General features: G+C 40.2%; 1 protein-coding gene across 3 annotated transcripts; it reads right to left on the reverse strand.

The window, feature by feature from the left end:
• Window positions 1-7,055: 7,055 nt before the first annotated feature.
• Window positions 7,056-12,423, reverse strand: LOC124132463 (tripartite motif-containing protein 2-like). 3 transcript variants are annotated; one of them, XM_048392611.1, is made up of 4 exons: window positions 12,275-12,419; window positions 10,964-11,261; window positions 9,673-10,106; window positions 7,056-9,609 (listed from the first exon to the last, which is right to left on the reverse strand). In XM_048392611.1, exons 2-4 carry the CDS (start codon window positions 11,259-11,261, stop codon window positions 8,479-8,481), a joined length of 1,863 nt encoding a protein of 620 aa, XP_048248568.1. In that variant the 5' UTR covers window positions 12,275-12,419; the 3' UTR covers window positions 7,056-8,478. The 3 variants fall into 3 exon arrangements, with proteins under 3 accessions (XP_048248568.1, XP_048248567.1, XP_048248566.1); XM_048392610.1 differs by having other exon boundaries at window positions 7,056-10,106; window positions 12,402-12,423; XM_048392609.1 differs by having other exon boundaries at window positions 7,056-10,106.
• Window positions 12,424-14,212: the final 1,789 nt, after the last annotated feature.

Consider the following 14,212-nt stretch of genomic DNA (forward strand, 5'->3'; position numbering starts at 1 on the left):
AGGCTCATGTACATTTTAGTTATATATAGTAACACACAACTGAGGCAAATTACATTGAGAATAATACAAAGGATACAATGTTGGGTCTTTGTACGTAATAATAGAGCTTCCTTCACATACGTAATTATATTTCTGAGTGTACAGCCATTTTGGCTATTTTAGAGATTGCTAGAAGTATTAATACATTGATTGTTATAGAATCTTACATGAATATACTTTTGTCTTTATGATGCGTAAAAGGGGCAGACAAACACAAAATTGGCTTCGTCCTCAATACAACCATTGTTAAATAGCCGACAAAAGCGTTGTGAATAAACAATAACCTCTCTTCTGCCCAGATTACTCCGCAAAGGCGATTCACTTAATCTCAAAAGGCACAGCATACGTCTATGGTCTCTATTTCTGAAAGCTGTAACATAATATTCCATATCCAAATATATCTTGACGTGTGAATAATACCTTAATTTACAAGACTCACAAATTTTCATCTGAATACTCTGTTTTTTACAATCCAACAAACGCTGTCTAAACAGCTGCAAGAATCAATTAACTCACCAATATTCTGTTCGTGCTACACATAACCAAATCCATAAATGTCGAGTTAATATTTAACATTAGTTTTCCGAGAAGATATGTTTCTACATTTAAATAACGTGGTCATTTTGAAAATTATGGTCGATAAATGTAATAAGGAGATAATAACCTTCTTGTTTAATTTAAATACACACAAGTAAATACCTAATGATATTACATATGCAGTATCATTTGATAGACACAGTAAACATTTTCTTTCCAAAAGAGAAATGTTCTGTCATCTTCACGTTTCATCAGGTCGGCAGTGACAAGAAAGTCTGACATGATCATGAACGGAACTAGTTTTACATTTATTAGATAAATTGTGTGGATAAAATTTAATGTAAGTATTTTGTTTAATTGTCTTATAGAATCTGCTTGTACTTTCTCGGCCAGATTTCATTTTTGAATATATAGATTTGAAACAGTATATTTCTTTATTTTATGGGGGCGGTCAGGTAGCCTAGTGGTTAAAGCGTTCGCTGGTCACGCCGAAGACCCGGGTTCCATTCTCGACATGGGTACAATGTGTGATGCCCATTTCTGGTGTCCCCCGCCGTGATATTGCTGAAATATTGGTAAAGGCGGCGTAAAACCATACTCCCTCACTCCCTCACTACAGCGACATTAAAGCCTGTCTTGCCTCTGATGCTATCGTGTGTAATGCTACAAGTTTATGTCTTTCTGGTCACATGCACATTTCGCAGTTTACGTGGCATGCTCAAATCACTGAAGAATATTTGACATGTTATCAAGAGCCATACTAAACCAAGCTGTCCATCACAGAATGATGACATGAATAACATAACTATGGCCATTACTGCCAGCAGTCCTAAAAAGAGTTTATTAGATGCAGATGTGGCTGGGCATAGTGGAATCAGGAAATTCAACATTGGGATGCGAGACGCCCAAGATTACTTCAACCGCTATGAATATGTCTGATTGTAATAAATGAATCGGAAATCGAAGCAAATGCATAAAACAAACATTGGAATAAAGCAAAAAAGCAGCCACAGTATTGTTTCAGGATACTGCCTGAGTGAATTCCAGTGATGGTCTTTCAACAAGGGTCATTGTTCAATGATTTGTCTTCATTGTGGCAGGGGCGGTCGGGTAGCCGAGTAGTAAAAGCGTTTGCTCGTCACGCGGAAGAACCGGATTCGATTCCCCAAATGGGTACAATGTGTGAAACCCATTTCTGGTTTCCCCCGACGTGATATTGCTTGAATATTGCTAAAAGCGGCGTAAAACTATGCTCACTCACTCACTCATTGTGGCAAGTTTTCAAAGTTTGTTGTTTAGTCACATCAAAACAATTGGACTGTTTTCAATCTTGTCTTGTGTTATTATTTAATTTCTTAAATAATGTATTCTTTGTAAACCTAAATCAATGTGGCTCCTTAAATTTTAATGTGGCTCCTTAAAGTTTGAAATTGTGGAGTGATATTGCACATGATATTGCTAGAATATTGCTAAAAGCGGCGTAAACCCATACTCACTCACTCACCCACTCACTCACTCACTCAATAGTTGAACTCATAATCTAATAACTTACTGGCTCTGCTGTTAAAAACAAGGTTGTTGTTTCCACACAATTAAGGTTTTGCCATGTAGAGAAGAACTAATACTAAATACATGACTTATTGTGACAATGTGAGGTGAGGCTTGATTAATGCCAATAAAGCTCACAAAGGTGTGACATTGTCGTCATTATTTGAAATGCACACGTGTTTCCTATTGTAACAATATCCAGTGTGGGCAGAGGCTGTGTAGACAGGTTGTCTTATTGTGATCATCAGAAGAAACAGTGGCCTACAACAGTATTGTGCATGTGTCTGCCAGCTGTGTCCTGTGTTACCAGTTTATATCTGGAGAGAGAGTGACGCTGTGGCCTATAACAGTATTGTGCATGTGGCTGCCAGCTGTGTCCTGTGTCACCAGTTTATATCTGGAGAGAGATAGTGACGCTGTGGCCTATAACAGTATTGTGCATGTGGCTGTCAGCTCTGCCCTGTGTCACCAGTTTATACCTGGAGAGAGATCGTGACGCTGTTGCCTATAACAGTATTGTGCATGTGGTTGCCAGCTGTGTCCTGTGTCACCAGTTTATATCTGGAGAGAGATAGTGACGCTGTGGCCTACAACAGTATCGTGCATGTGGCTGCCAGCTGTGTCCTGTGTCACCAGTTTATATCTGGAGAGAGGGACGCTGTGGCCTATAACAGTATTGTGCATGTGGCTGCCAGCTGTGTCACCAGTTTATATCTGGAGAGAGATCGTGACGCTGTTGCCTATAACAGTATTGTGCATGTGGCTGCCAGCTGTGTCACCAATTTTTTAATATCTGGAGAGAGATCGTGACGCTGTGGCCTATAACAGTATTGTGCATGTGGCTGCCAGCTGTGTCACCAGTTTATATCTGGAGAGAGGGACGCTGTGGCCTATAACTGTCTTGTGCATGTGGCTGCCAGCTCTGTCCTGTGTCACCAGTTTATATCTGGAGAGATAGTGACGCTGTAGCCTATAACAGTATTGTGCATGTGGCTGCCAGCTGCGTCCTGTGTCACCAGTTTATATCTGGAGATAGTGACGCTGTGGCCTATAACAGTATTGTGCATGTGGCTGCCAGCTGTGTCCTGTGTCACCAGTTTATATCTGGAGACAGGGACGCTGTTGCCTATAACAGTATTGTGCATGTGGCTGCCAGCTGTGTCCTGCATGCACCACCTGTCACATGGCTGTAAAATACTACATGATAAATGGGACACTTCACTCAAACACTATATTCATACGCGGTTTCTGAAGTTGAGTGAGATCAGGTTGAACATCACTGATCGAGATTATTAGAAGAATGAAGATAACCCTCATGTGATTCCGAATCGTAAATATGAAATATGAGGAATGCACGGTCTATTGTATGCTCGTTACAGGGTCGAACAATTCTATTTTTATTGTATAAATTATGATATTTATGATACGGAAACACAATCATGTATTATTCTCTACATGTGTTTTGTTGTGTTTGTTGTTTAACGCCACACTCAGAACTGTTCCAGTTATATGACGGCGATCTGTAAATTATCGCGTCTGGACCAAACAAGGTTGTGACATCAGGAGCATCGATCTAGGTAATTATGACACGATGACGTGACACAATACGACAAGCATTGATTGCCCATTCTAACCCGGATCTTCATGGGGAACACAGATATGCATGTGTTACCTATACATGTCAGTATATACTGGTACAATTCAACTTCTTATTCAGGGATATTTAATGCAAGGTAATTATTGTGAAAATATTTTGCATAAATGTTACAGCATCCAATGCTGGCATGATAGATTGCGTTGAACTGACAGGTTGTTGTATGAAGGCAGTACATACACTAGTGTATAGATGTGGAAAAAAGGATAATGCACCATTCCTGCAGCTTAATGCGATATTGATAAAAACTGTTCATACATGAAACACGACAACGCAAGATACGAGTGTCAGGGTCTGGTCGTGAAATGGTTGTTTCCAACGGCAAGAGCTACGATGACGAATGTTTACAAAAGACACTTGCAATCACCTTGCCAGTTTTTCTATAGGTATTTTTACGTCAAGAGCCTATCAACAGCGAAAGTACAGCCGCAGCTCTGTGCACACAGTAGGACCAGAGTTCACTCTCTACAACCATCTAGCAGCGGCGGTTATCACTTCATAGTATAGAAACAGTTTGTCTATATGTCTCTACTGAGGGCTGAGGGTCGACCAGTTAGAAAATGACTTACACTTCTTGATCTCCGGTTGGCTATAAATTGTAAAATATATATTTGATGTCTTCTCTCTTCCTAAATCATTTACCTCCAAACACATATACTTTGGCTGTGCTAGCGAAACATCGACCAATATTAATTATCAACGAATGTTTATTAATAATGTGTTAGGTAATGATTTTTATATTACGGAATTATTCCGTGTTATGTCCAGTGCGAACACCAAACCTACCTCTCAGTTGTCCCCTGTCCTGGGTTGATATGATATCGTTCCAGTCACAAGATCAGTATACGCCCAACCGTGTGATCTACTTGTGTAACTCATAGTACTAATGTTATCTATGAGATAGGAGGGAAAAGAAACAAAAAGCAGACAAATAGTGCAGACTCCTTTTCAAGAAACGTGGAATGTCTCTGAAACAATTTTGGTGGAAGTAGTGATCTTTCCAAGCCGAATTTCCAAAGTAAACCCACCGTCCTTATGCTCCTCCTTGCAAGACATATATCTTTCAACTGAGTCTTATGGTATCGTTAACCTGGTACGTTCGATCAACACTGTTGGTAAGGGAGGGAGATACTTATGGGTTTTTAGGACAAATTGTATAAAATATTGCAGTAAAGTTAAACGTCCTTTCGTAGATTTACAGACGAAAATGCGTCGGGTGCGTTTCTGTTGTAGGCAAGGATATATGCTGTTCACTTACACTGTGTTACTTCGCGTCTCATGCAGAGATACCTTTAGCTGATATGTAACTGGCATTCGTCGAATCAAAATCGTATTAAACTTCAATTGATCTTATTTCAGTCATGCTTCACATAACATTTAACGATATTTAAGCAAACAGAGAAATACTTGTCATACGGGCTATATCCCGAACTTACTTTGACCTTGTCCACAACGCTGCCAAGTTTACGTGCACAGCGAACTACATTCGCTACACTTTAATATCAGTATGGACATCTCTGAGATGTGCCTGCAATGGTTATCATCATCAATCGGCGTATCGCGAAGTGTCTGCGTTCAAGAATCACGCCACGAAAGAGAAAGGCTGACCATGATGTGAGCTGACAAATCTAGAAACATAATCGGGGCGAACCGGGATTCGAACCCACAATCATAGGTTTCTATCGTGCCCAAGGGACGCAACTCTGCACAGCGAATCGCGGCGCATTAGACGACTGGGCCACCCGTGCCCCCTATAGACCATGGAAGTGATCATAAACTTGTTATAAATGAAACAAGAGGCATGTGACTTTCTGACTTTAAAAGGGCAACAATACTCCAACTTTCTGATGCGACGTAAACTTTTAACTCACTTTCTTAGCAGATTCCAATAAGCAAGTCAAACAAGTCAAGGTTATAGTCCATTATATGGAAACTCTGAATCTGCGAAGAAAGAGCCATCCACTTTTCAATACTTTCAATATTGGAGTGTTGTTCTGCACTCGACAACGTCAGGGCTGAAAGATTAACACAGATATTGGTGAGGTCAGCTGTCACCTAATTTGGTGAAGTCCAAATGGTTCTGGATATATTGTTGCTGGTGGCAAAAGGGTTCAGGACATTTAAGATAAGGTTGGGGTGGGTCTGCTTGCATTTTGTCAAGTAATGCAAACACCTGTTTAGTTGTTTTGTTGTAGTTGTGTGTGACGGCACAATGACAGAACCTGTCCGGACGTGCAGTATTGGGATACATTCCATGTGCTATAGGGAGAATTACGTAAGATCAAGTAAAACCTACCGTGAACAAAAGTTATTATAATTGCATGCACAAATCTAATTGTGTTGTTAGACGTCATATAATTGTTCCAGATTCCTTGACCGTGTGCTTTGTTAGAATATTCAACAATTTTGCAAACATAACACTTTGGTTTTAGTTGTCATGACATGCTCATAATACTAATCTTATACATTAAGCAGGTTCAAAACATAATTCGAACCTGAACAGACAGGCAGATGGCTACTAGGGCTGAGATGAGTCCAAATTTACTACCCAGGTACCTGACTCCCTATTACCTGACCATACCCAGGTACCCGACCCCCTATTACCTGACCCTACCCAGGTACACTACACCCTGGTCTGACCCGACCAGGGAACCTGCTGTAGGATTCGAGTAGGGTAGAAAATGTCTGATTAGAAATGTTTTACCGGAGCCCTTGCAAAACCCTTTTCGATACATGTATATACGAACTGATTATGCATACACTGAAATTGACTGAAGCTTCACCTTTACTCAGATATATAAATGTCAGAAGGAATACGTGGATCATCAGAAAGAAATAGGAAACATAAGTGATTTGTGGTGTAGCCATGGAGTTTTAGTGTTATTGAACATTATATCAAGTGACTAACTACGGGTCCGGGTAATCTTGTGGGTGCCAAGATCCAACCCAGGACCCACCTAACCCAGCCCTAATGGCTAACAAAATAAGTGTACGAGGTGAGATTCTATTTCCAACCTTTTCAGCTGTAAAGAGTAATATCAAGTGTCTCCGGCGTAAAAAAGTACAGCTGACCAGCTTTAGTGGCAGAGAGAAAAGGTATGCCAGTTGATCGTGGCGTCATGGTAACCGATGATGTCACACTGGCCTGCAAAACATTGTGACGCAACCTTAATGTAGCGGTACCTCCTGTGGAATCCAGTTATGGATTAAGAATTTACTTCAATATGTTTTTGCGTGCATGGACGTGTAAGTACATGACAGACAATGGTATAGGGTCATGTTTTTTATTTGTGAAAAATACATTCTGCTCTTGCTGAGTGTAAATGCTATTAACAACGATACAATGATTATGTGTGCGGTACAAACAAGTAAAAGAAATCGATTGAAGTTTTCTTTCAATGATTTCAATGATTTTATTTAAACTGGGGACTATGCATATCACGGGCGAGCCACCGCGAATTCCTACGACGTCACGCAAGTAGTTCGCTATTGGGCGTGGGCTAATGTTATTTCAGGTTAACCAATCTATTGCAACGGACTCGCTTGCAATTTATTTATTTAAGAATTAATTTAACAATATTTATTGTGTTTGGAGGTATAAACCTAAAAAAACTTGTGCGCATACCATGCGTTAATCTGTGTATAAAACGCAGAGTGTGCATACCGCTCTAAGCACAAAAATACATTTTACAAGTCAACAAAAACAACTTCAAAGGCTGTCTATTAAGTCATTAACACAAACAAAGAGCAGACGATTCAAAATATGACACTGTACAGCGCAATAGTGCAACACAAGATCTGCCAACTCTATTATCAGCCAGTCATGAAACAAATCCGAGGGTGTGCGTGGCCTAGTGTTTGTTCAGTTTATGCAGAGTAAACTAAATCTATTTTATGGTCTCTGATTATGGAGCAGAAGAACAAAAATAATTTCATTTTTAAACAAGCAATAACATGGAATCACTTACAGTTTATTTTTTGACAACTGAATAATGAATGTACTATGCCTACAACACTATTATAATCTGTATAGATATGGACACAATTGTAGAAGTGTTTCCTCCGTACAAGTATAATTCAGGAGCTATTTGTTATTAAGTGGCTCACCATAACGTTCCACAAAACAAACTTCATGGCATCACAAACATCCTACATGGAACACCCTATCTACTATCTAGTAAAGTAAAAACATTCTTTGACCACGGTGCAATGGACCATGTACCTAACATGGTACTGAATGGAGCTGGGACGAGTCCAAATCTACAGCCCGGGTAACCAACCCGACCCGGGAACCCGCTGATGGTCTCAAGAGATTGGAACTCATTAGTGTCATTAAATAATATATCAAGTGACCATCCACAGGTCCAAGTAGTCATGTGAATACTTCAATAACAAGTAAACCATATCATATCTACTAAGAATAGAGTGAAGTATTGGTATCTCTTGAGCAGATTGGGATCAAACCACGGGCTTTTCGCCTTCCCGGCCGACACTGTACTTACTGGAAGACGGAGGCGATTTAATAAAGAGAACCAGGCTGCTAAACACATAATGTGATGTGTAAGGATGTGGAAATAATGTCTGTTGATACACCTTTGTATGACCATTCACACCCCAATCGGAAGAGTCCATTTTGAGTTGTTATAGTGAATTTAACGCCAGTGATAGTGATGACTGAAGTCATGCTATTATTGATATGACTACATGAAGTTTACTTCGTGTATCTGACCTTCATCACACACAAACAGTGTGTCATGTCTATCGGCATACAATCCCCATGGATCACAGCCAATGTCCTTATGATCCGTGACACAATCCCCTGTCTCTGTCAGCCTTGTAACCTTACTGATGTCTGCAAGCAGGATGTCTCCTGTTGGAGAAGTTGAAATACCAAAAGGGTCGAGTGATCCGTCTCCAGTAGGGGCGTATCTCCACACAACATCTCCCTCTGACGTCACACATGTCACAGACTGCTCCCACCTGTCAGACACGAGTATGTTGCCCTTGTTGTTGACACACATGTAGTCGGGGCAGGCAAACAGTGTCTCATTGTTGTGTGTAGTGACTGACCTCAGCACGTGTCCCCCCATGTCCAGGATATCAACACAGGCGACACCACCTGCTGCTAGAGATGAAGGTCTCAGAACAGCTAGACTGAAGTACGCCTTGCTTGTTGTGATGGTTGAGAGCAGCACCAGGTCTGGGGTCACTTCTACTGTTACAATCTTCGAGGAGTCAGGGACAGCAACCATCACCTGGTTCTCCTTCATCTGTGTTACACCACGTGGAGAGTTATCCAGGGGAAGTCTACTTTGACACAGTTGATTGTTTCTAGTGTAGAAGGATTTCACACACTTGTTCCTTCTGTCAGTGACTACAACTGTCTGTATACCATCTACAATCAGGACTGTGATGTCACGTAGATCAGGCTCCACCTCATCACCCGCCATCTTCCCATCTATCGTGTCAACCAGCAGTGGAGGCGGCAGACATGTGCCCTGATCCTGGTATGTGACGTCAATCTTCCCCAACTGTAGGTCATCTAGGATGTGCTGGACGTTGTCAGTGTCAGGTGTAAACCTGATGTCATCTATTCTCCGTGTGTCTGCTGTGTCTGTGTCCCTGACGTCCCCCAAGTCTACAGCCCCCGACTCCCAGGCCTGATACGCGTCATACAGGTCCATCTCACAGTCCGATACCAAGGCCTGGTCAATGAACTCACAATGTTGTCTGTACATCTGCATCTCAATCTCTTCAAGTTTAACATCTGCTTTAAGTTGCTTAGTTTGTTTGTCTGTAATATCCTTGACTTCATTCATCAGCTGTTTTTCTTTCTGCTTGATGTTAGCGATGGCTCTCTCAACAGCAGATTTGATGTGACTTTCTACTGCTACTTTGTTTTTCTCAATTCCGCTAACCTTCTTGTTTGTTTTCTGAACAATTGTGTGCTTTCTATGAATTTTCTTTGACAAATGTTCAGCGTTTTTTCTCAAGTGGTATTTCATTGTTGGCATCATTGACTGAATGGTAACGACTGACTCACATTTCCTGTGGTAAATAACACAACATGTCTGACACACAGCTTCGTGGCAGTCTTTACATACAAGCTTTATAACCTCATCCTTGTGCTCCCTGCACACGACCTTGCGCCTCCTCTTCACCTTGACCTCCCCTGAAAGGTCACATATTTCATGGTCATGTGATGCTGGATTTGCAACAGGCATCTTGGCACATCTCTTGCAGAGGGACACTTGACACTCAGAACACCATGAGGCTCCCGGAGTTGTCTCCCCTAACTTCTCACACACTGAGCAACATGAAGCGGAACCTGTTAGTGGACATGTCTATAGTTATTTGACATATCAGGACAATATTAATATAAATTAGAAGATTGAGAATCCAGGTAAGATCACCCCCTCTCACCTATTTTCAATGCACGAATAGGGCGGTGGGTGTAGGCTTGGAGTTTAAGTGTTGACTCGTCACGCCCATGTGTTTGATGTGTGAAGCCCCATATTGGCATGATTGGCAGTGGCGTGAAACTGAACTCATTCACCCAGTTATGTACATGTAGTTTTAACAGGTACAATTGCACTTATGAGTGTACAGTTCTGATCACTATCATCACGGGCGGTAGGGAAGCCTTGTGGTTTAGGTGTTAGCCAGGTTTGATTCCCCACAGGAGTAAAATGTGTGAAGCCCATTTCTTGTGTCCCCTGCAGTGATATCACTGGAATATTGCTGAAGGCGGCAAAAATACATACTCACTCACTCACTCACTATTATCAACCTGAAAAATCTGATTATAGCCAGGTTTGATTCCCCACTTGAGTAAAATTTTAATTATAATAATATTTTCAAGTGCTTTATGGATGATCTGATTATATTAGCATCATGTAAAACGATAATAATCAGCAGGCCAGTGCACATTGTCCCGACGTCTAAATATATTGTAAATATGTCTATGCCGTGATTACAGTTGGAGTCATGTTTGTAACAAATGTATATTTTTGTGAAGTCAATTGGTATCATTGAACATATTGTTAACAGCAATACTGTAATTATACTGCATGGTTAAACAAATAACGAGTACCCTTTAATATGCCTTCATTACAAACAGGATTCTTATTAATAGATTTCAGTTTGTGAAATGAATGTGTAATTTATAATATAATAAACCAATACCGGTTTTGACAATGTCAGCTTGAGTGTCAATAAGCCCTTGTATAATGGTGCTGGGTTTGATCTGCCCCGCCCACTCCTCCACTGGCCTGCTGGGGTGGGGGACCTTGGTATCTTGTCGACAGAAGGCACATGGGATCGTCTTGGACTGTACAGCATCTGGTCTTGTTTGGATGTATGCAGTGACACATTTCCTACAGAATGTGTGATCACACCTTAGTGTACAGGGGTCTGTGTACAGTTCCTGGCAGATCACACAGGTGAGGAATTCTGTAACCTTCTCAGCCCGCGACGTCGCCATCTGTAAAACATAAATAACTGTTCGCTTTTCGAAGAAATAATTTCAGTTGAAGTTGTTCCGTCTTTGTAATGGAGTAGCATGTGTTTTGTTTGAGACAATAACATTTCTTGAGTGCCACTTCGGGCTAACCCTCCATATCAAGCTGACACGTGATGATATAACTGAAATACTGCATAACGCGGCATTACACCAAACACATTCACCCCGTCAGTAACTTGTGTGCACCACTAAGTATGCTGAAACGCCTCTGTAAACCCATGTCGAATGAGTAATTTACATATCATTTCTTGTCACAAAAGTAACCATATCGACCAATCCATAGTGCTACAGGAATAACAGATGCTACACAGCGTGACTTCATGTCATGCAAGGTGTTTCAGAAGCGTGTGTCTATGTATTTGTTTATACTATTGTTTCAATAAAATATGTTCCTACATTATAGTTTTTTTTATGAATTCTGTCAAAAGAACAAGCTCGATCGTTGTTTCAACACAATAAAAGATTTACCTTGAATAGATGAACCGAAACTTAATATATGAATATATTGTGGTCATGTGAGATCAGGATTGATGTCAGCTTCACTTGTGTAGATGTGGAGGTAAACTGTCGTCATTGTTTGAAATGTTCATTTGTTTTCATATTAAAAGCTAACTTTAAAACAACTACCAATAGGGCCTTGTATTGATGACCTGTAATCCACCTCCGTCAACACCAACCAAGCCTTGCTTTACTGATAATGGACACGCCCCCTCACAGTACAATACAAGGGAGGTAACTGTGAACGTTAGTATTCAGGACCAAGTCAACATGTCTTTATTGTGTCATTTTTACGCCTCGACGAATGACTTCGTTTACCTGAATGTCAAACATTTGTAAAACCCATAACAATTAAAGAAATTTAAATCAATATACTTTACATTTTTTTATTTTCTTGGGGCCAACAATTCCTACTTTCGGTTTCACTTCCTTTAATGTTTCGTGTGTTTTTAAGTTTAAATTTAAGAAACACAAACCTTATATAAGTTTGACGCTGTCGATGTCCTGAATATACAGGTATACTAGTTCTTCATGTGAACTGTGTGAGACTAAATTGTATGTCCAGGATGCCTTGAAATAACCAAATCCCTCCGGGGTACACACCTGTGCCTACCTGTCCCTTCCGCATGACATACAAGGGATGTAACTGCGAAATCTCGACTAGTGGTGATTCAAAAGCGATCAAATCTGATGACGACGTAGGTTCCTGGATCGAATCAAGGATGATTCTTATAACGTCGAAAGAGATCGCACATTTCAATATACACACACAGTACACATTGTTAACAGTATTTATGTAATACCCTAAGATGTTTTACACATTCGTATTTGTACAACTATGTGCGAACATGTATACATGTAATGTTGTTTATAGCATTACAAGAAGTAAAAAGTTGGACAAGCAGCTATATGGCAGGTGTGGCGATCGAGATATGATAGCTGTTACAAATAAGAAATATACCACAGATACAATAACTTTCTTGAAACGTAAATAACAATCTTACCAGTATTTCAAAGTAATCCGAATGGGCAAATCAACACACCGTCATGTAAACATCTTAAGCCCGAGAAACATTTAGGTGTTACACCAGTCTTACACCAGCAGGATTCCTGTGGCCTCCGTCAGTTACAAAAAATAAATATTAAAAGTCATGTATACTGTTGTGGTCAGAAGCATCAGATCACTAATCGAAGTCACGGAGTGTAATGTTAGTATCAGATATGTTCACTGCATGCAGAATAATCTCTTGTTTCGTTTTACTTGAACACAAAACCCGCATATGTAGCACGTGCGATACCCTACAGGTAATCTTATACTTGTTTCCCTCAGTTCGTATGATTACTGATGTTTAGCCTCTGAATATAGCATGATAGCAATTACTGATTCAATACACGAGATTTAACGTATGCATTTACGTGTTTTACTATTTATTGATGATTTATTGATGTAATGATACATGGCCCTGATCGAGTTAGGATCTGTGCGATGAAGGAATATCCCTATTTACTTCTACAGGACGGTGTTCCTTTCCATATATCTATTGAGATAGTGTCATCTCAATAAGTAGGTATATGCTGGCTGAATGAGTAGTTATCTCACGATAGGCTGCGTTTACAAATACAAATTTACACTTGAGTCTGTGAGTGAAGAATGTAACCCAATGGGGACGTTACTATTGACATCTCATTGAGTTGCATTGTCATGCTGAATGGTCACCCTTCGATGGACAGCTGTGCTTTAAAACGTGCTGATAAATATAACTATGGATTTATGCTGTATGTGTTGAATAATGATATCCTACTTCAATATCTCCTATGACCCTACAGAAACACAACTGAACACTCATTTATATATGTGTGAGACTGGAAGAAACTTGAAACGAAACAGCTGAGAAGCTAGCTAAAGTTAATTGTTTGTTTTAGTTGGCAACATGAATTCTTATATCAACCAAATAAGGATTGTAAAAGCATTCAAACATTTGTCTTAATTATCCCTGCATTCGCTGCATTCAGCAATATTCCAACTATATGACGGCGGCCTGTAAACAATCGAGTCTGTACCAGACAATCCAGTTATTGACATAATGAGCATCGACCCACGTCATTGGGATACGATGATATGCATCAAGCAACTAGCCTGACCACCCGATCCCTCGACATTAACTGCACAAAATGTCCAATACCCTCGTGAGAATAAGAATGAGATCCAACTTTCAGATGAATATGTAACCATGAGATCCCACATTTAGATCAATATGTAACCATGCGATGACACATCTAGATGAATATGTAGGCATTAGATCCCACCTTTAGATAAACACGTCAGCATGATATCCCATTTTTAGATGAACTTGTAAGCATGAGATCCCAACTTTAGATGAACATGTAGGCATGAGATCCCACTTTTAGATGAA

This window comes from Haliotis rufescens, unplaced genomic scaffold, assembly GCF_023055435.1.
Source record: "Haliotis rufescens isolate VD_foot unplaced genomic scaffold, xgHalRufe1.0.p SCAF_11, whole genome shotgun sequence".
In the NCBI taxonomy this organism is placed as follows: domain Eukaryota; kingdom Metazoa; phylum Mollusca; class Gastropoda; order Lepetellida; family Haliotidae; genus Haliotis; species Haliotis rufescens.

Excerpts from the sequence above, each read along its gene's own strand:
- LOC124132463 (XM_048392610.1), bottom strand. The coding sequence starts at position 11,261 with ATGGCGACGTCGCGGGCTGAGAAGGTTACAGAATTCCTCACCTGTGTG. Across the intron at positions 10,107-10,963 it reads AGCTGACATTGTCAAAACCG|GTTCCGCTTCATGTTGCTCA; the intron begins GTATTGGTTTAT and ends GTCCACTAACAG.